This window comes from Hemibagrus wyckioides, linkage group LG02 (genome assembly GCF_019097595.1).
Source record: "Hemibagrus wyckioides isolate EC202008001 linkage group LG02, SWU_Hwy_1.0, whole genome shotgun sequence".
Taxonomy (NCBI): Eukaryota; Metazoa; Chordata; class Actinopteri; order Siluriformes; family Bagridae; genus Hemibagrus; species Hemibagrus wyckioides.
Window position 1 is genome coordinate 3,013,092 of NC_080711.1, and position 22,027 is coordinate 3,035,118.

General features: G+C 44.0%; 1 protein-coding gene across 2 annotated transcripts; it reads right to left on the bottom strand.

Moving 5' to 3' along the window:
• Positions 1 to 37: 37 nt before the first annotated feature.
• On the bottom strand, positions 38 to 21,078 carry abi3a (ABI family, member 3a). Of its 2 annotated transcripts, XM_058374168.1 has the most exons (11): positions 20,875 to 21,078; positions 16,738 to 16,908; positions 15,392 to 15,571; positions 9,994 to 10,052; positions 6,809 to 6,892; positions 6,469 to 6,731; positions 3,295 to 3,387; positions 2,935 to 3,063; positions 2,406 to 2,498; positions 660 to 791; positions 38 to 576 (listed from the first exon to the last, which is right to left on the bottom strand). In XM_058374168.1, the coding sequence occupies exons 1-11, from the start codon at positions 21,004 to 21,006 to the stop codon at positions 413 to 415; spliced, it is 1,500 nt and encodes a 499-aa protein (XP_058230151.1). In that variant the 5' UTR covers positions 21,007 to 21,078; the 3' UTR covers positions 38 to 412. The 2 variants fall into 2 exon arrangements, with proteins under 2 accessions (XP_058230151.1, XP_058230159.1); XM_058374176.1 differs by lacking the exons at positions 2,406 to 2,498; positions 2,935 to 3,063 and having other exon boundaries at positions 20,875 to 21,034.
• Between the last annotated feature and the right edge of the window lie 949 nt (positions 21,079 to 22,027).

A 22,027-nucleotide genomic window follows, 5' to 3' on the forward strand; every position in this document is an offset into this window, starting at 1 on the left:
ACCACAAAAAAACACCAATTCACTCAGGAAATCCCATGTGAAACGTTTTTATTTACAAAAATGTTGCTGTTTACATGATTCTTTCCAAAGGTTTGTATGTAAACACATCAAAGCAAGGCATTCTGGGAAATCATGCTCCCGCGATCATATATTAACTACTAACTTGAATAAAGTATTAATAAGGAGAAGGCTCGACTGATCCGGGTTCTGTTAGCTGGTGTTAATAAATACTTAAATTATTTCTCAAAATCAGTGCCGATTTAAAGAACGGTGATATTGAGGAACCTAGACAGACGTTAGAACATTTATTTAGCATTTAATAAAATTGTTTTTTGTATGCAGTAATCAAACATACGCTGTGCATTTCATCATTTTTGCTTTTTAAAAATATATATAACTTGGCTGTGTTTATTTAGCTCATGGTTTCGATGTAGTTTCCAGGGAAGTACCCATTCATGCCATTCAGGAAGCCCTCACACCAGCCGTCATCGTTCCTCTTTGTCAGGTAGATGATGTCTCCTTCCTGAAATGTCAACTCTTCCGGTTTGCCTGCCTCATAGCTGTACAGTGCCACCACTTGGTGAGAAAAAAGAATCGAAGTCAGCTTCTATCAAAAACCTATAGAGTTTTAACGGGTTTAATTTAAAGTGCTGTTCTACCTTTCTCCAGGTATTGTGCAGGAGCAGAGGTGTCGTAATCCACGGGTGGAGGTAAAGGAGGAACTTCCTCAAAGCCATCCATGCAGTCCATAGGTGGGGGAGGAGGGGGAGGAGGAGCCGGAATCTCCAGGTCTAAAATGATGGATATCAGGATACGTTATCGGAGATATTTACGTTATCTGTTATCTTCTACATGGACAAAGCTGACCATCACACCGGTATGTCCTTATTGAACATCTCATTCCAGATTTATGTTCCTCTTTGAGCTCCAGGATAATCTTTTGGGAAGGTTTTGTATAAAGCATAGCTATGGGGATGTGTGATCAGTCAGCCACATGAGCATGAGTGAGATCAGACTCTGATGTTAGGATGTTGAGGAGACTCTGTGCAGGACACTTGAGCTCTTTAGTGGGTGTGATGGTCGGGGGGGGCACATACTTTTGCCCACAGAGTGTACCTTGTCTAGTCTTATGAACTAGTTTTGGTGAGTTTGTATTAAATTTCTCAGAAAATATTAGACACAGACAAAGATAAAGCAACAGACATGATCAGAGTGGACTTTAAAGTCAGAATAAGTCAGTTGACTGGACAGAGGGGGTTGGACAAGCGTATACAGTTTACGCTACTCTGCTCAGGTCTATAACCTGCTATGCTACCAGCTTCTTCTGACTTCTGCTGCTCAAACTAAGGCTTGTTTTTGCCCATGCTGGGGCTTCTTCCATCAAAGCTGTTGCTTTTTTCTACCCATATTGAGGATTCTTCTACCCAAACAAAGGCTTTTCTCCAACTTAAGGTTTTAAGCTAAGGATTTCATCTTCATCTTGAGGCTTCTGCCCATTCTGGGGCTTGTGCTACCCAAGTTAGGGCTTCAACGATATGAAAGGAAGCTTCTTACAACCAAGCTGGGGTTTATTTTAAGTTAAGTTGTCTCTATGTCACATTTACATTACTGCACAGGGCAATTCTTTCTTCAGATATCCCATCCTTAGGGGTTGGGGTCAGAGCGTAGGGTCAGCCATGATGTAATGCCCCTGGAGCATGGTGGGTCGGGGGCCACTTGGTGGCAGCTTGGTGGTGCTGGGGCTTGAATCCCAATCTTCTGGGCAACGACCCAGAGCCTTAACCACTTCAGCTACCTCTACTGTGGCTTGCAGAGATTTATATGCCCAAACTGGGACCTCTTTTGTCCGTACTGGGACTTTGCCCAAGATGGGGCTTCAATCTGGGGAATCTTCTGCCTAAGCAGGGGTCTCTTACACCCAAGTAAGGGTTTTCTCTGCCCAACTCGGGGCTTCAAGCTGGGTCTTCTCCTGCCTTTTGTCCTAGCTGAGGCTTCAAGCTGAGACTTTTTCAGCTAAAACCGGGGCATTTTACACCTTTCTCTAGTTTTCCTGAGACTTATTTTGCCCAGTCTGGGGCTTTTCCTTCCCAAATCAAGTCCTCAAAAGCTGTGGCTTTCTCCACCAACGCTCGGGTTGTTTTTGCCCAAGCAGGGATTTCTTCTGCCTTATCTGGGGCTTCTTAAAGTCTCTAAAGTCATTAGTTAAACATCTATCTATCTATCTATCTATCTATCTATCTATCTATCTATCTATCCCCAATTTATTCTTCTCTGAGAGAGAGAGAGAGAGAGAGAGAGAGAGGGAGAAAGAAAATGATCGATAGATAAAGAGAGACCAAGCGATAAAGAGAGAGAGAGAGAGAGAGAGAGAGAGAGAGAGAGAGAGAGCATGCACTCAGACTTACCCAGGTGCTGCAGCCGAGCAGGAATCCTGGACAGAGAGCTGAAAGTGGGCGGAGCCAGAGGAGGCGGGTATGGAGGGGGCGGGGGGATAATGACTGACAGGCGAGTGCAGAGAAACAGGCCAATCGTGTTCAACAAATATTATTTATGACAGAATGTTTAATATCAGCTTGAAGTAATATAACTACTGACTGTTTATCTTTCACTTCACTTTCCTTCTTTCTATCTTTCATTTCTCATTTTTAATTCTTTCTTTCTATCTTCACCTCCCATCTTTCTAACTTGATTAGTCTTTTGTTCTTTCTTTCTTTCTCCACCCCTTTTCTGTCCTTTAATTCTCCCTTGCTGCTTTAGCTGCTTCTCTTTTTCTTCCTTTAATTTTTTATGTCTTTCATTTCCTTTTCTTCTTGACTTTTCTTTATAACCATCCATTAAAAAGTCAACTCATCCCCCACCAGCTCCACTGTGACGTTATTGTATTACCCCGCTGAAGGGTTTAATGCTGTGTTCGATGCTGACTCAGGCTCTTACGTGATTGGTTGTTGGGCAGGAAGAGCGAGCGTGTGTGCAGCGTGCGAGGGGCGGAGCCTGAGCGGACCCGTAGAGAGAGAGAGCGGGTGCTGGGAGGTCGACGCCCCCGAGAACGGCGAGAGCAACGAGCTAAACAGAGAAACATGTCAGCTCGCAGATGCACACACACACACACACACACACACATACGTACAGCTTGAACGAAACAATAGATTAGCAGAACTCCAGCAGAAGGATGAGAGGAGGCTGAATGGAAATAAACACATACACAACGCACACAAACACACAGTGAAGCCTCACACTGCTGCATGTTCACACTCAGAAGCCTGGTGTTTGTGGATCTGAGCTGGTGTTCTGTACCTTCTCCGTTCTCCAGGGATTGTGGAAGAGGAGGAGGAGCTGGAAGATGGAGTCCGTCAGCCTCTGGAGGAGGAAGGCTATTCTCTTCAGGGACTATGGAACCAAACATCATCTTAAACACTCGTTCAGCATCTAAACACTTTCTTAAACACTATTGAAGCATTTAAACACCATCTAATATCTAATTCGTTCATCACCTTAAACACTTCTCCAGCATGTTAACACCACCTTAAACACTTCTCCAGCATGTTAACACCACCTTAAACACTTCTCCAGCATGTTAACACCACCTTAAACACTTCTCCAGCATGTTAATACCACCTTAAGCACTTCTCCAGCATGTTAACACCACCTTAAACACTTCTCCAGCATGTTAACACCACCTTAACCACTTCTCCAGCATGTTAACACCACCTTAAACACTTCTCCAGCATGTTAACACCACCTTAACCACTTCTCCAGCATGTTAACACCACCTTAAACACTTCTCCAGCATGTTAATACCACCTTAACCACTTCTCCAGCATGTTAACACCACCATAAACACTTCTCCAGCATGTTAACACCACCTTAACCACTTCTCCAGCATGTTAACACCACCTTAACCACTTCTCCAGCATGTTAACACCACCTTAAACACTTCTCCAGCATGTTAACACCACCTTAACCACTTCTCCAGCATGTTAACACCACCTTAACCACTTCTCCAGCATGTTAACACCACCTTAACCACTTCTCCAGCATGTTAACACCACCTTAAACACTTCTCCAGCATGTTAACACCACCATAAACACTTCTCCAGCATGTTAACACCACCTTAACCACTTCTCCAGCATGTTAACACCACCTTAAACACTTCTCCAGCATGTTAACACCACCTTAAACACTTCTCCAGCATGTTAACACCACCATAAACACTTCTCCAGCATGTTAACACCACCTTAACCACTTCTCCAGCATGTTAACACCACCTTAAACACTTCTCCAGCATGTTAACACCACCTTAAACACTTCTCCAGCATGTTAACACCACCTTAACCACTTCTCCAGCATGTTAACACCACCTTAACCACTTCTCCAGCATGTTAACACCACCTTAACCACTTCTCCAGCATGTTAACACCACCTTAAACACTTCTCCAGCATGTTAACACCACCTTAAACACTTCTCCAGCATGTTAACACCACCTTAAACACTTCTCCAGCATGTTAACACCACCTTAACCACTTCTCCAGCATGTTAACACCACCTTAAACACTTCTCCAGCATGTTAACACCACCTTAAACACTTCTCCAGCATGTTAACACCACCTTAAACACTTCTCCAGCATGTTAACACCACCTTAAACACTTCTCCAGCATGTTAACACCACCTTAACCACTTCTCCAGCATGTTAACACCACCTTAACCACTTCTTCAGCATGTTAACACCACTTTAAACACTATTTTAGTATATAAATACCATCTTAAACACTAATCCAGCATCTGAGCACCATCTTGAACACTATTTCCGCAGCTAAGCACCATCCTTAACACAACTTCAGCACCTGACCATAATTATAAACACTACTTCAGCATCTGAAGTCCACCTTCAACACTTCTCCTGCATGTAAACACCCTCCTAAACACTAGCTTAGCATCTAAACACCATCTTAAACACTAATCCAGCATCTAAACACCATCTTATTTTCACAGCTAAACATCATCTTTAACACTCCTTCAGCATGTACACACCATTGTAAACACTAATCCAGCATCTATTCATCTTAAACACGATTCCAGCCTCTAAACACCATCGTAAACACTGATCATCTCGAGAAAAACCCCTTAACACACCTTCAGCAACTAAACACCATCTTAAACACTCATTCAGCATAGAAACACCAGAGTAAACATTATTCCAGCATCTAATTACCTTCAACACAATTCCAGCCTCTAAACACCATCATAAAAACACTTGATCTGCCCGAGAAGACCCCCTTAACACACATTCAGCAACTAAACACCATCTTAAACACAATTTCAGCATCTAAACACCAACTTCAACACTACTCCAGCATGTAAACACCATCTTAAATACTAATGCAGCATCTAAACACTATCTTTAACACTATTTCAGCATCTAAACACCATCTTCAACATTATTTCAGCATATAAACTCCATCTTAAACACTATTCCAGCATGTAAACACCACCTTAAACACACCTTCAGCATTCAAACACTATCTTAAACACTCTTTCAGCACCTAAACACCATCTTAAACACTCTTTCAGCACCTAAACACCATCTTAAACACTCTTTCAGCACCTAAACACCATCTTAAACACTCTTTCAGCACCTAAACACCATCTTAAACACTCTTTCAGCACCTAAACACCATCTTAAACACTCTTTCAGCACCTAGACACCATCTTAAACATTCTTTCAGCACCTAAACACCATCTTAAACATTCTTTCAGCACCTAAACACCATCTTAAACACTCTTTCAGCACCTAAACACCATCTTAAATACTCTTTCAGCACCTAAACACCATCTTAAACACTCTTTCAGCACCTAAACACCATCTTAAACACTCTTTGAGCACCTAAACACCATCTTAAACACTATTTCAGCATATAAACACCATCTTAAACACACCTTCAGCATTCAAACACTCTCTTAAACATTCTTTCAGCAGCTAAACACCATCTTAAACACTATTTCAGCATATAAACACCATCTTCAACACACCTTCAGCATATAAACACCATCTTCAACATTATTTCAGCATCTAAACACCATCTTAATAACTATTTCAGCATATAAACATCATCTTAATCAGCTTGAGAAGACCCCCCTTAAACACACCTTCAGCATCTAAACACCATCTTAAACACAGCTTCAGCACTCAAACACTATCCTAAACACCATCTTAAACACTATTTCAGCATATAAACACCATCTTAATCAGCATGAGAAGACCCCCCTTAAACACATCTTCAGCATCTAAACACCATCTTAAACACACTTTCAGCACCTAAACACCATCTTAATCAGCTAGAGAAGGCTAACTTAACACACCTTCAGCATCTAAACACCATCTTAAACACTCATTTAACACCTGAATATGTTTGGTATTTAACTCTTTCCATCCTTTATCCTGCGATCCAGGCTTTAGCGGAGTCTCACCTGTCTCCAGCAGCGGAGGAGGTGCTAGCTCATGGTTCTCCTCCACAGGATTGACAGGAGGAGGAGGAAGGAAATCATACATGTCAAGGGGAGGAGCAGGGGGTGGAGCTACCACAATCTCAGACCCTGCCCTTTCTTCTCCGTTCATGGGTGGAGGCGGGGGAGGAGGTGTGTCCTCCAGCAGCGTGCTGATGATGTCAGTCTCAGGGGTCGCAGGCCAGCTCGGGATGACCGGAGGAGGAACGGCTTTCCCGAAACTGGAGCTGCAGAAAAAAATCAGACATCAGTGTGGGCGGAGAAAATTCCGACATGATGTTCTGAGTCGAGAGTGAACTCTTACATGGTGGATTTGTCACTGAGAGACGTCACGGAGGATCCACGAGACAAAGTCGGAGCCACGGGACACTCGGTAGGACGGTTCCTGCTACAAAAACACACACACACACATACACACACGTTACAGTCTGGATTTCTAGAACTTTCCTTTACCGAAGCTCCGCCCATTTGTCTATATAGTTTGCCTTTGTCTATATAGTTTGTTTGTGTTCAAAAGTAATTTTAACTTTAAACTTAACAAATAAATCTTTAATAAATTGTCATTTATTATTTTAGGTTTAAGGATTAAATAATAAATTATAATAAAAATGAAAGAGAAGAGAAAAAACAAATGACATGAGGTAAATAAACATTGCTCGTAAGTTTCAACAAATGCAGCAGTCGCTATCTGGGCATGGCCTGTGTAGATATAGGTGTGACCTGTGCCGATATGGGCGTGGTCTGTCCAGATGAGAAATTACCTTAGACAAAATGTACGTTATGTGATCTATACACAGTGATCTCTGGTGTTTCCTTTCAAGCTTAGTTTTTCTTTCTAATGTCTCCATATATAGTTAAAAATAGATTATATACTGTATAAAAGGACGAAACAGGAAGTTATAGCGTACCGTGATGTGCCCTAATGTGGATTAGTTTAAAGCATCAGAACTACTTTGCATAGAATTAACACAAAAAGCTTCATTACTTGAAAAATCTGAGCTTGAGTGGAACAGTAAGATTACAGGGTGAAGAGGTGAAGAAGGTACAGGAGTTTATGTACTTGGGGTCAACAGTCCAGAGTAATGGAGAGTGTGGGAAAGAGGTAAAGAAGCGAGTGCAGGCAGGTTGGAATGGGTGGAGAAAGGTGTCGGGAGTTCTGTGTGATGGAAAAATATCGGCAAGAATCAAGGGGAAGGCAGTGGTGAGACCGTCCATGCTGTATGGTTTAGAGGCAGTGTCACTGAGGAAGAGACAGAGTCAGTGCTGGAGGTAGCAGAGCTGAAGATGTTGAGGTTCTCTTTGGGAGTGACACAGTTGGACAGGATTAGGAACGAGTACATCAGAGGGACGTTGGATGTTGGACGTTTGGGGGTCAAAGTTCGGGAGGCCAGATTAAGATGTTAAGAGTTTGGACATGTCCAGAGGAGGGAGAGTGAGTATATTGGTAGGAAAGTGTTGGACATGGAGCTGCCAGGCAGGAGGCAAAGAGGAAGGCCAAAGAGGAGGTATATGGATGGAATAAATGAGGATATGAAGCTAGTGGGTGCAAGTGTTGAGGATGCAGAAGATAGGGATAGGTGGAGAGAGATGATTCGCTGTGGAGACCCCTGAAGGGAAAAGCCCAAAGAAGAAGAAGACTTGAAAAATCTCAGCTTCCTCGCTTGATGGTATAAACGTAGGGTTAAAACTGAGATTCAATGTTTGCCTTGAGATAAAAAAAGAACCAAAAATGAAGTTATTGTGCCGCACTGTGGCAGTGGTAGAAATCGTTGAGGAAAATCATGATGTCATAGTCAGCGCCACTTCCCTCAGCACCGACCACGCCGTTTACAGAGAAAAAGACGTCCACGTCTGAGATTCCTCCGCTCTCCGATCGGCGGCGCGCTCTAAACAATAACCTGGAGGTCGAGAAGTCTCACACGGCCGCTTTAAAAAGACACTTCTCTGTCTGACAAAAAGCGAAACTCAACAATGAAGCTGTGAATAAAGACCGCGTTTTCGTGACGGCGTGCAGAGGAAGTGGAAAAAAAACACTTCCTGATTAAGAGTCGCTCGTACAGGACTAGAAGAGGAACTAATGAAAGCGCTGCAGTGTGAGCAGGCACGCATTCACACACACACACACACACAGATCACGATGGTCAGAAGGTGTTGATGAATTTCCCATAGCAGTAGTATTAATGAGCTCATTCCGAGATCGTTTCCATAGCAACAGCTTATACGTAACGAACGCTGAGTGTAAAAAAATATCTCGAGTCTCCGGTGTCTTAGAGTTCTACAGACACCTTCAGCTTCGAGAGAGATGATCTCGAAGGAGGAGGGGCGTTTATAGCTGCTATAACAACAGAGAAAACAGGAACTAGTCACATCGCAGACCTAAATATAAGCAGAAATGTTTAAAAAAGAGGGTAACGTTATCATTTAATCAATAAAAATTAATCTTCTTGGCATATCGTTGTAATATCAGAGGAATAAAACACTTTTATTATGACCTTTACATCATCGTCTTCTCTTTATTTCCCGCATCTTATATTTTACCCACTAGCCTCAGATGATAGATTTAAAGATTTCTCGAATCAGGAAGCAGTTACGGACCGAAACGCGATGATTCTGGTATTTCGACACCTCCAGACGCCTCTGATGTAATTTAAACAGGACACACAGACAACACAGAGCAATAAAGAGGAAAAAGAAAGATATACATTTGCACGAATGGTGTATGAGTGCAGTGTAAACAAGACTATAAAGCTTTTCACATGGATTCTAGTCACTTCTAATCCCCCGGGGTAGAGGAAGGTTTCACAGGAGTAATGTAGAAGCAGGGTTTAACACAGCGGGGTTATGAAACTCTGAGGCTTTTACAGAGTTAACTCCACATCACAGTGACAAACAGTGTGAACCCATTAGCATTAGCAGGGTTAGAATGTTAAGGCTGGTTGCCTAGCAACAGAAACCCAATCAGAAAGTGAACAGAGCTTCAGGTGGAAACAAGGAGGTAGCTGAACAACACTGAACAAAAACGGCTCGGTAGATACAGTCAGGCGGCAGAACACTGAACATCACGGAAGTGGGCGCCGTAGTGAGGGAGAAATATGAGGATGACATCTGGTCGCCTTGACGACAAAGTTAAAAAGAGCTAAAAAGATGATCAAGCTGTGAAAGCTAACAGATCCTACTCGAGTGCAGAAGCACGCACCTGAACCTATTTTTCCTCACTGATAAAAGTGAAAGTGTGAGACAAGATGATATCAGGGTCGTTGATGCGCAAACATGCAAATAAGCAGAAGGTTGTGGCGGGGTTTAGGAATGTAGAGTGTGAAACATCAGATTATGAAGAGCCAGGATTCAGTGTTAAGCCCGGGGGAAAGTAGGAGCAGTGTGAAACCTCTAACTATATAAACCCAAGATTCTGTTAAATCGAGTTCATTAGGACCCAGGGGAAATGTTTCAGGTGTGAAGCAGTGAGGTGTAAGGTGGAGTGTCAGGTACCTGAGCGTGCCTCCATGTTTACGGTTTATAGTCGCTTTTCTTTCCTGTGGCTTTGAGTCCTGTGAGGAAAAAACACACAGATCAGATGGTTGGGGGTGGTGTTAATGTGGTGTTGGGGTAGTGTTAGGGGTGTTGGGGTGGTGTTAGGGGTAGTGTTAATGGGTGTTGGTGTGGTGTTAGGAGGGTGTTTGGGGGGTTGGGGTGGTGTTAGGGTGTGTAGAGTGGTATTGGGGGGTGTTGATGGTGGTGTTGGGGTAGTGTTGGGGGTGGTGTTAGGGGGGTGTTAGGTGGTGTTAGGGGGGTGTTGGTGGTGTTAGGGGGTTGTTGGGGGATGTTAGGGTGGTGTTTATGGTAGTGTTAGAGGTGTGTTGATGGTGGTGTTAGGGGGTGTTGTAGGTGGTGTTGGGGGGTGTTGGTGGTGTAAGGCGGTTGTTGGGGGGTATTAGGGTGGTGGGTGGTGTTAGGGGGTTGTTGGTGGTGTTAGGAGGTTGTTTAGGGGGTGTTAGGGGGTGTTGACAGTGGTGTTAGGGAGGTGTTGGGGTGGTGTTAGGGGTGTGTTGATGGTGGTGTTAGGGGTGTGTTGATGGTGGTGTTAGGGGTGTGTTGATGGTGGTGTTAGGGGTGTTGGGTGGTGTTAGGGGTGTGTTGATGGTGGTGTTGGGTGGTGTTAGGGGTGTGTTGATGGTGGTGTTAAGGGTGTGTTGATGGTGGTGTTGGGGGTGTTGGGTGGTGTTAGGGGTGTGTTGATGGTGGTGTTAAGGGTGTGTTGATGGTGGTGTTGGGGGGTGTTGGGTGGTGTTAGGGGTGTGTTGGTGGTGTTAAGGGTGTGTTGATGGTGGTGTTGGGGGGTGTTGGGTGGTGTTAAGGGTGTGTTGATGGTGGTGTTAAGGGTGTGTTGATGGTGGTGTTAGGGAGTGTTGACAGTGGTGTTAGGGGTGTATTGATGGTGGTGTAAGGGGGGTGTTGATGGTGTTAGGGGTGTGTTGGTGGTGTTAGGGGGGTGTTGATGGTGTTAGGGGTGTGTTGGTGGTGTTAGGGGGGTGTTGATGGTGGTGTTAGGGGTGTGTTGGTGGTGTTAGGGGGGTGTTGGTGGTGTTAGGGGTGTGTTGGTGGTGTTAGGGGGGTGTTGATGGTGGTGTTAGGGGTGTGTTGGTGGTGTTAGGGGTGTGTTGGTGGTGTTAGGGGGGTGTTGATGGTGGTGTTAGGGGTGTGTTGGTGGTGTTAGGGGGGTGTTGATGGTGTTAGGGGTGTGTTGGTGGTGTTAGGGGGGTGTTGATGGTGGTGTTAGGGGTGTGTTGGTGGTGTTAGGGGTGTGTTGGTGGTGTTAGGGGGGTGTTGGTGGTGTTAGGGGTGTGTTGGTGGTGTTAGGGGAGTGATGGTGGGAGTTTGTGCTGGTGTTAGGGAGGTGTTGGGGGGTGGGGTGGTTTACATGTTCGTTTCTTTCACTTGTGCCATTTATATTTGCTGCAGTGAGTGCGAATAAATAACATTCCTCTACACAGTAACACTGAGTGTGTGTGTGTGTGTGTGTCCCAGATTCAGGGTGGATTGGCGAAGGCATCAGTGAACTTAATGAGTTTGCACAGCACCAATTCACTCCTCTCGCCTTTTCCCACGGTGCTTTGTGTGTGTGTGTGTGTGTGTGTGAGTACATCTGAGAACAGACCAGGATGAGAGACGAAGAGAGTGAAAGGCATAGTTTGTTTGAATGTGCATTTGTGTGTGTGTGTGTGTGTGTGTGTGTGTGTGTGCTGCTAATTGCATGCATGTCAATCCCTGTTGCTTTATATACAGGATGTGGTGAAGAGCGTTAGAGCTGAAATGACAATGGGAAATCACACTATACACTAACACACACACACACACACACACACACACACATACACTGTCTCAATCTCACACACAGACAAACACAAACACACACACACACACACACTATCTCTCTATAACACACACCACATACAGACATAAATATGCACACACAAACACACAATTATATCTCTCGCTTAAACACACACACACACACTGTCACACGCACACACACACACACACACACACATATATATATATAAATATATATGTGAATCTATGTGAATCTGCTGAATCTAAAATGCCCAGGTTCCTAAGGGGTGGAGAACACCTTACTACTTCCTGTGAACACCTTACTACTTCCTGTCTAACTGACAGTCTGAGTGTTTCTCAGAATATACAATGCTTTCTTCTTCTTCTTCTTCTTTTTTTTGTGAATGTCACTGTAGCGCCCGATACGATGGCTGTAAGCCACGCCCCTTTGGTAAAAAACAGCCAATCACAGTGTTGTTCAGCCTCTCAGCTTCGTACACTGACTCATGAGCAGATACAGATCTCACTTTACTTCAGTTGTGGAGAAACACCTCTGCACTGTTTCCATAGCAACCTGGAAAATTCTGGGGGTGGCGACATCATGTTTTTAACGATGATTTTAAAAACTGAAGTCAGATGATTGAATTCTCAGATCTGATTGGTTCTGAAGGTTTTTATCTATATTGATATTAATGTGCCCGTTGCTATAGCAACACTGAATGTCCAGGTTCAGCTCATACACAGGGACTTGACCTGCAGCCTCTTGGTCTAATCTAACAATAACTTTAATCAAGAGTTTAATCAACAACCGAAAGGAAACAACATCCCTGTAACTCAACATGTAGCTACAATGTATGAATGGATGAATGTATGGATGGATGGATGGAGGAATGGATGGATGGATGGATGGATGGATAGATGGACGGAGAGATGGACGGAAGGATGGACGGACGGACGGACGGATGGGCAGGCGAACGAAGGAATGGACAGATGGAGGGATGGGCGGACGGATGGATGGATGGATGAATAGAGGAATGGATGGATGGACAGACGGACACACAGATTAATGAAATTTTATCCATTTAAAGTGGAACTTCTGTAAAACATTGATTTGAATTGAAACATGTGGATGAGAGAAGATGTTTCAGTCTAGTGGTGTGTGTGTGTGTGTGTGTGTGTAGTACATGTGTGTGCAGTGTGTGTGCATATGTGGTGTATTTGGGGTATGGTGTGTGTGTATATCTGATATGTGTGCGTGTAGTGTGAGTGTGTGTTTAGTGTGTAGTGTGTGTGTATTGTGTGTGTATGTATGTATGTATGTATGTATGTGTAGTAGTATGTGTGTGTATAATGTGTGTGTGTATGTGGTATGTTTGGTGTGTGAGTATGTGTATGTGTGTGTGCGTGTGTGTGTGTGTGTGTTTGCTGTCTGTGTAGTGTGTGTGTGTGTGTATGTGTGTATGTGGTATGATTGGTGTCTGTGTATATGTGTGTAGTGTGTGTGTGTGTATGTATGTATGTATGTATGTATGTATGTATGTATGTATGTGTGATTGTGTATGTAGTAGTATGTGTGTAGTGTAAGTATATGTGTAGTGTGCGTGTGAGTGTGTGTAGTGTGTAGTATGTGTGTGTAGTGTATGTATGTATGTATGTATGTATGTATGTGTGATTGTGTATGTAGTAGTATGTGTGTAGTGTGTAGTATGTGTGTGTAGTGTATGTGTGTGTGTGTGGTATGATTGGTGTATGTGTGTGTAGCATGTGTGTAGTGTGTAGTATGTGTGTGTGGTGTATGTGTGTGTGTGGTATGATTGGTGTATGTGTGTGTAGCATGTGTGTTGTGTGTAGTATGTGTGTGTAGTGTATGTATGTATGTATGTGTGATTGTGTATGTAGTAGTATGTGTGTAGTGTAAGTATATGTGTAGTGTGCGTGTGAGTGTGTGTATGTATGTGGTATGTTTGGTGTGTATCTGTGTGTGTGTGTGTGTGTATGTTTGCTGTCTGTGTATGTGTAGAGCATGTGTGTACGTGATATGATTGGTGTATATGTGTGTAGTGTGTAGTATGTGTGTGTAGTGTATGTATGTGTGTGTGTGGTATGATTGGTGTATGTGTGTGTAGCGTGTGTGTAGTGTGTAGTATGTGTGTGTAGTATGTGTGTGTGTACGTGTATGTGTATGTAGTGTGTGTGTGTGTGTACGTGTATGTGTGTGTGTGTGTGTGTGTACGTGTATGTGTATGTAGTGTGTGTGTGTGTGTACGTGTATGTGTGTGTGTGTGTGTGTACGTGTATGTGTATGTAGTGTGTGTGTGTGTACGTGTATGTGTATGTAGTGTGTGTGTGTGTGTACGTGTATGTGTGTGTGTGTGTGTGTACGTGTATGTGTATGTAGTGTGTGTGTGTGTACGTGTATGTGTATGTAGTGTGTGTGTGTGTACGTGTATGTGTGTGTAGTGTGTGTGTGTGTGTGTAGTGTGTGTGTGTGTGTGTGTACGTGTATGTGTATGTAGTGTGTGTGTGTGTACGTGCATGTGTGTGTAGTGTGTGTGTACGTGTATGTGTGTGTGTGTGTGTACGTGTATGTAGTGTGTAGTGTGTGTACGTGTATGTGTATGTAGTGTGTGTGTGTGTGTGTGTGTGTGTGTACGTGTATGTGTATGTAGTGTGTGTGTGTGTGTGTACATGTATGTGTGTGTGTGTGTGTGTGTGTACGTGTATGTGTGTGTAGTGTGTGTGTGTGTACGTGTATGTGTATGTAGTGTGTGTGTGTGTACGTGTATGTGTGTGTAGTGTGTGTGTGTACGTGTATGTGTATATAGTGTGTGTGTACGTGTATGTGTATGTAGTGTGTGTGTACATGTATGTGTGTGTAGTGTGTGTGTGTACGTGTATGTGTGTGTGTGTGTGTGTACGTGTATGTAGTGTGTGTGTGTGTGTACGTGTATGTGTGTGTAGTGTGTGTGTGTGTGTACACGTGTTTGTGTATGTAGTGTGTGTATGTGTATGTAGTGTGTGTGTGTACATGTATGTGTGTGTGTGTGTGTACGTGTATGTGTATGTAGTGTGTGTATGTGTATGTAGTGTGTGTGTGTGTACGTGTATGTGTGTGTGTGTGTGTGTACGTGTATGTAGTGTGTGTGTGTGTGTACGTGTATGTGTGTGTAGTGTGTGTGTGTGTGTACACGTGTTTGTGTATGTAGTGTGTGTATGTGTATGTAGTGTGTGTGTGTACATGTATGTGTGTGTGTGTGTGTACGTGTATGTGTATGTAGTGTGTGTATGTGTATGTAGTGTGTGTGTGTGTACGTGTATGTGTGTGTGTTTGTAGTGTGTGTGTACGTGTATGTGTGTGTGTGTGTGTGTACGTGTATGTGTATGTAGTGTGTGTGTGTACGTGTATGTGTGTGTACGTGTATGTGTGTGTGTGTACGTGTGTGTGTGTGTATGTGTATGTAGTGTGTGTGTGTGTGTGTACGTGTATGTGTGTGTAGTGTGTAGTATGTGTGTGTAGTGTGTGTGTGTGTGTACATGTGTGTGTGTGTGTGTGTACCTTCATGCCGTGTCCCAGTGTATCCAGGTTGCTGTAGGTGATTGGAGTTCTGCTGTATTTGGGTTTAGGATCTTTGCTGGTTGCAGGTGGGATGATTTTACTGCTCCTCGAGTATCTCTTAGCCACGGTGAAGGCACCAATCTCTCGACGTGCCACTTTCTCCCTGTGCATGTCAACCGTCTACACACACACACACACACACACAGGATGAACAGTGTTCATATTCACATTCATGTGAAATTTAATCAGAGTGTAAGTTTCTGTTTTCTGTGTAAAACAGCAGCATCAGCTGAACCTACAGCATTCAGGTCACTGACCCAAAGCACAGGCCACTGACCAACACCCTTCACCAGTGTATCACCAATGAGCTGCTCAGAGTGACCCTTGACCTCGCTGTATGAAACAGATAAGCTTGGAGTTGTTCTTCTGTGCTGGTGTGGTGTGGTTTCCTGCCCTGCCACAGAGGGGTGTACATACTTTTGAGCGTGATGGTGTAGGTGTTTATAGTGTGTGATTGTGATGCTGCACTGCTGCTAACAGATCAGCTAACAGATTAGCCACTTCCTAAAACACACACTCTCTCTTCCTCTTCTCACTTTAACACACTCGTCTCTTCCTCATGCAGCTTTCGGGCCTTCAGACTGTAGAAGGGGATACAGCTGAGTGTTTAAATCCCTGAAGCTCAGTGGAGAAGTTTCCGGAAGCTCTGATCAGCGCTGGAATTCAGCTTTAAATGACATTCACGTGGCTGTGTGGTGAGCTGCATGTCTGAGCACTTCTACACTTCCCTCAACACAATGCTGGACATCAATCAGGTTCAACTCTGGAACACACTGACCCTTTCATCCAGGGACAGAGGGGGGGGGGAGTGAGAGACAGAGAGAGAGTAAGCAAGGGGGAGTGAGAGACAGAGAGAAAGAGTAAGCAAGGGGACAGACATACAGAGAGAGAGAGAGAAAGAGAGGGAGAGAGAGAGAGCGAGAGAGAGAGTGGGAGAGAGAATGAGAGAGACAGAGGGGTGGAGGGAGGGACAGAGAGAGAGTAAGCAAGAGGGGAGAGAGAGAGAGAGAGCGAGAGAGAGAGAGAGATCTACTCAGGTGACCGGGTTAGAGAGGACGAGCGCAGAGCTTTGTGGAATGTCACGTCTGTGTTTGAGTGAAAAGATGGAGAAAGGGGAAGGAGGGAAGAGGAAGGAGGGAGGAGGGAAGAGGAAGCGGTGCTCGGAGCTCAGCCATGAGGCCCATGGGAAAATCCAGACACTTTAAAGTGCTGAATGAAGATTTACACAGTGCTTCATCTTCACCAATGTGTGTGTGTGTGTGTGTGAGTTGTTCTCACGTTCTTACCAGTCCGATGAGGTTGATGTTAGACTCGATGTGACGGAGCTGTGAGCACTGAGCGTCCAGAAGTTTTAGCACACTGGTGGCTAGCGTGCTAATCTGGTAGGCCACACTGGCTAAAGACTGAGTGGTGAAGGCCTTGGTTTCCTCCAGAGCTTTGATGGTATCTCCACCTGCCTGTGAAGACACACAGAGGAGACACACACACACATCTTTAACACTGATATCTGTCACTGAAAAATAACCTGATAACTTAAATGCAGATGTGATAATCTGGCTGAACAGAATGAAGCTCTGGTCATGTGACCTTCCTGATTAAAGTCATGTTTTTATGAATGAGAAGAGAATTAGAATAGAATTAGATTGTTATTTTAGAGACAGAAAGAGGACAAACATAGAGAGAGATGATATACAAATATGTGAATAGAGAACAGGACGGACAAATGAATGTGTAGTAGTGTAGTGTAGTGTAGTGTAGTGTAGTGTGTGTGTGTGTGTGTGTGTGTGTGTGTGTGTGGAGTGTGTATGTGTGGAGTGTGTGTGTAGTGTGTGTATGGTGTGTAATGTGTAGTATGTTTACAGTGTGTAGTTTGTGTGTAGTGTGTGTGTGTGTGTGTGTGGTATGTGTAGTATATGTATATGTGCGTGGTGTGTGTATCGTGTGTACAGTGTGCAGTGTGTAGTGTGTGTGTGTATAATGTGTAGTATGTTTATAGTGTGTAGTTTGTGTGTGTTTGTGTAGTGTGTAGTATGTTTATAGTGTGTAGTTTGTGTGTGTTTGTGTAGTGTGTATGTTTATAGTGTGTAGTTTTTGTGTGTGTTTGTGTAGTATGTTTATAGTGTGTAGTTTGTGTGTGTGTTTGTGTGTAGTGTGTGTGTGTAGTGTGTAGTATGTTTATAGTGTGTAGTTTGTGTGTGTGTGTTTGTGTGTAGTGTGTAGTATGTATGTGTGTGTAGAATGTGTGTGTAGTTAGTATGTGTGTAGTATGTGTATGTGTGTAGCATGTAGTATGTGTATGTGTGTAGCATGTAGTATGTGTATGTGGTTAAGAAAGAAAGAAAGAAAGAAAGAAAGAAAGAAAGAAAGAAAGAAAGAAAGAAAGAAAGAAATTAACATTTAACTGAGACATAAATAAACTCAGTCAGTGAAATTAAATCATTCACACTTCATCTCAGAACGGAAGCCGAGACTCGTTTACAACAAACACTGAGAGGACGAAAAGAAAAGAGGAGAGATTCACCCTCACCTCACTGATTATAATGAAGAGAAGAGAAGAGAAGAGAAGAGAAGAGAAGAGAAGAGAAGAGAAGAGAAGAGAAGAGAAGAGAAGAGAAGAGAAGAGAAGGGGAGGTCAGTGACAGTAGGTCAGTATGGGGAGGTCAGTGACAGTAGGTCAGTAAGGGGAGGTCAGTGACAGTAGGTCAGTAAGGGGTGGTCAGTGACAGTAGGTCAGTAAGGGGCGGTCAGTGACAGTAGGTCAGTAAGGGGCGGTCAGTGACAGTAGGTCAGTAAGGGGCGGTCAGTGACAGTAGGTCAGTAAGGGGTGGTCAGTGACAGTAGGTCAGTATGGGGAGGTCAGTGACAGTAGGTCAGTAAGGGGAGGTCAGTGACAGTAGGTCAGTAAGGGGCGGTCAGTGACAGTAGGTCAGTAAGGGGAGGTCAGTGACAGTAGGTCAGTAAGGGGCGGTCAGTGACAGTAGGTCAGTAAGGGGAGGTCAGTGACAGTAGGTCAGTAAGGGGAGGTCAGTGACAGTAGGTCAGTAAGGGGTGGTCAGTGACAGTAGGTCAGTAAGGGGTGGTCAGTGACAGTAGGTCAGTAAGGGGCGGTCAGTGACAGGACGTCAATAACAGAAGGAAATGAGAACTTCTCTCTCTCAGATCCTCTGCAGTAATGACCTCCTGAGCAGAAACTCAGCACTTCCTTTCTGATCATTACACTGAACCTCAGAGACACAGTGACCCTGTAGTGTACATTCTCTCTCTCTCTCTCCCTGTCTATCTGTCTGTCTATCTCTCTCTCTCTCTCCCTGTCTATCTGTCTGTCTATCTCTCTCTCTCTCTCTCTCCCTGTCTATCTGTCTGTCTATCTCTCTCTCTCTCTCCCTGTCTATCTGTCTGTCTATCTCTCTCTCTCTCTCCCTGTCTATCTGTCTGTCTATCTCTCTCTCTCTCCCTGTCTATCTGTCTGTCTATCTCTCTCTCTCTCTCTCTCTCTCTCCCTGTCTATCTGTCTGTCTATCTCTCTCTCTCTCTCTCCCTGTCTATCTGTCTGTCTATCTCTCTCTCTCTCTCCCTGTCTATCTGTCTCTCTCTCTCTCTCTCTCTCTCTCTCTCTCTCCCTGTCTATCTGTCTGTCTATCTCTCTCTCTCCCTCTCTGTCTGTCTGTCTCTTTGTCTCCCTCTCTCTCTGTCTGTCTCTCTCTCTCTCTCTCTCTCTCTCTCTCTCTCTCTCTCTCTGTATGTCTGTCTGTCTCTCTCTCTCTCTCTCTCTGTCTGTCTGTCTCTTTGTCTCCCTCTCTCTCTGTCTGTCTCTCTCTCTCTCTCTCCCTCTCTCTCTCTCTCTCTCTCTCTCTGTATGTCTGTCTGTCTCTCTCTCTCTCTCTCTCTCTCTCTGACACTGGAGACTCCTTCCATGTGTCCACTTTACAAATCCCTGTTGAAGTTGTTACTATGGAAACAATAACCTATTACAAGCAGAATGCTATATTAATACACACAGCGTGGTCGAAAGTTTGTGCACCCCTGACCATCACACATCCAGAACATCCCTCTTCTCTTCTGAGAAGATTTTCCACCAGATGTTTTTGTGGAAAGTGTGTCTGTGGGGATTAGTGATCAGTAACAGGAGGTCAGTAAGGGGAGGTCAGTAACAGGAGGTCAGTAACAGGAGGTCAGTAACAGGAGGTCAGCTACATGCATCATCATGTTGCATCATCAAGGTCAGACTCTGATATCGGGATGTTGAGGAGACTCAGGGTCCAGTTCATCCTAGTGGGGTTGAGTCAGGGTCAGGGCTCTGTGCAGGACACTCCAGGTCTTCCACCTACACACCATGGACATCTTCGTGGAGCTCAGGGGGCTTTGCTTTGTGCAAAGGGGCATTGTCACGCTGGACCAGTGTGTGACCAGTGAAGGGACATTGTAATTAAAAGAAAGAAAGAAGAGAAGAGAAGAGAAGAGAAGAGAAGAGAAGAGAAGAGAAGAGAAGAGAAGAGAAGAGAAGAGAAGAGAAGAGAAGAGACACTCTGCAGTTGATCTGGGACTGTTGACCTTCAGTATGTCAGTAACAGGAGGTCAGTAACAGTAGGTCAGTAACAGGAGGTCAGTAACAGAGGGTCAGTAACAGGAGGTCAGTAACAGAGGGTCAGTAACAGGAGGTCAGTAGCAGAGGGTCAGTAACAGGAGGTCAGTAACAGAGGGTCAGTAACAGGAGGTCAGTAGCAGAGGGTCAGTAACAGGAGGTCAGTAACAGGGGGTCAGTAACAGGAGGTCAGTAACAGGAGGTCAGTAACAGGGGGTCACTAACAGGAGGTCAGTAACAGGAGGTCAGTAACAAGAGGTCAGTAACAAGAGATCACTAACAGGGGGTCAGTAACATGAGGTCAGTATCATCCTGGACAACTGGTGCGTCCAACTTTTGTGTTTAAGTGGAAACCACTGACCCACATCGTGACATCAGACTCTTACGCTTATATTTCTATATCCACAAAACGATGAAGAGGAATCAAAACCAGCAGAGACGAAAAAATAAAAAATTCAGACCAAACCAAAAATCTGTAGCGGTTTTTAGAGAAGTCACACTCACGTGATCGCATTCATTAATAAACTAAGCAACATCTGTGGAACATCTGCCAGAAGATGTTTAGCATGTAGCCTATACGTCACGTGGAAAAGGTGAATATAGTGTAAAAAAAACCCATTTATTTAAGGTCCATATAAAGACAACAGGAAGTTTAAAGCTGTATACGGACAGCACGTGCGCCTCTCAAGATAAAGTATTGAAAATATTCAAAAGTTTTCCGGCAGTGAGGAAAGAGGGAGAGTGTGTTGAAGCTGGAGGTCTGTGAGATGAGCATACACACACCTGAGCACCAACACTTTTATTTCATGATGATGATGATGATGATGATGAAGTCGCTCACCTGGAGGTAGCTGTTCTCGCAGTATTCGGCCACATTGCGCAGGTTGTTGTAGTTATCCAGAAGCGCCTTCCGGGCCACCGGGGCCTCTTGAAGGATGTTGGTGATCTCTTCCGTGCAGCTCTGCTCCTTCATGGTGTAGAAAGAAAGCACAAGTGCGCGAGGCTGCAGCTCCGGAAGCTCCGTCTGCAAAAGTGTGCCTGTGCGCTCGCGCTTTGAAAGCAGAAGCGGAGACGCGTCATCACAGAGACGCGCAGCCTACACACACGCGCGCGCGCGCGCACACACACTGAACTTTCATCAAAACTCTACACACTCAGCAACTCCAACAGAAACTTTTTACCTCGTTCCTCTAAAAATAACATTTATTTTCATCTCAGAATGTTTGCGCAAGGTGCAGCACGTGATAAACCTATCCTTTAACGCAACAGCGATGAGTCGGTTCTTATGACTCGTTCGAAGTGAATCATATGAACTAATTGATTCACAAGCCAATAAGCCGCTAACCTTTAATTTCGCAGAGACTGGGTGAATTAGACAGACGATCTATTTACGTAGAGAGATGTAGAGTACTTTATTGATGCTAAATGGGAAATTTTGGTGACACAACAGCCGAACGACTCTTCGAATAGTGGAATCGATTCAAATCCGTTCTGGTGCGCTAAAGTAGTGATTCGATTCACTTTAAGTAATCAGATCAAATCAATTGAATCAGTTTAAAATGCATGATGCTCACCCTCTTTGTAAAAACCTGTCAATGTTAAGTTGATGAGCTCTTGTGAAATAGCACTTAATATTCTAAACTTAATAATTAGTCATTAATATTTTGAAGCGAGACGAGCAAAACGATTCAAGAGGAGTCGATGTGATTCGATTCAATCAATTGAATCAATACTGATCAACACTTGATCGTAGGGATCTTACATCAAGATTTTTTTTACAAATGAATAGCTAGAAAAAGTCGAAAAGCTCAGTCTGTTAATTAATCCTTAATGCTGATGTTTATATTGATATGATTTGGTCATATATAATTTCACACACACACACACAGAATTTTCATCAAAACTCTCGACAACTCCAACAGAAACTTCAGATTTAAAGACACGATACTTTTAAGTAGAGTGATGTAGACTACTTTATTAATGCCAAATAGGAA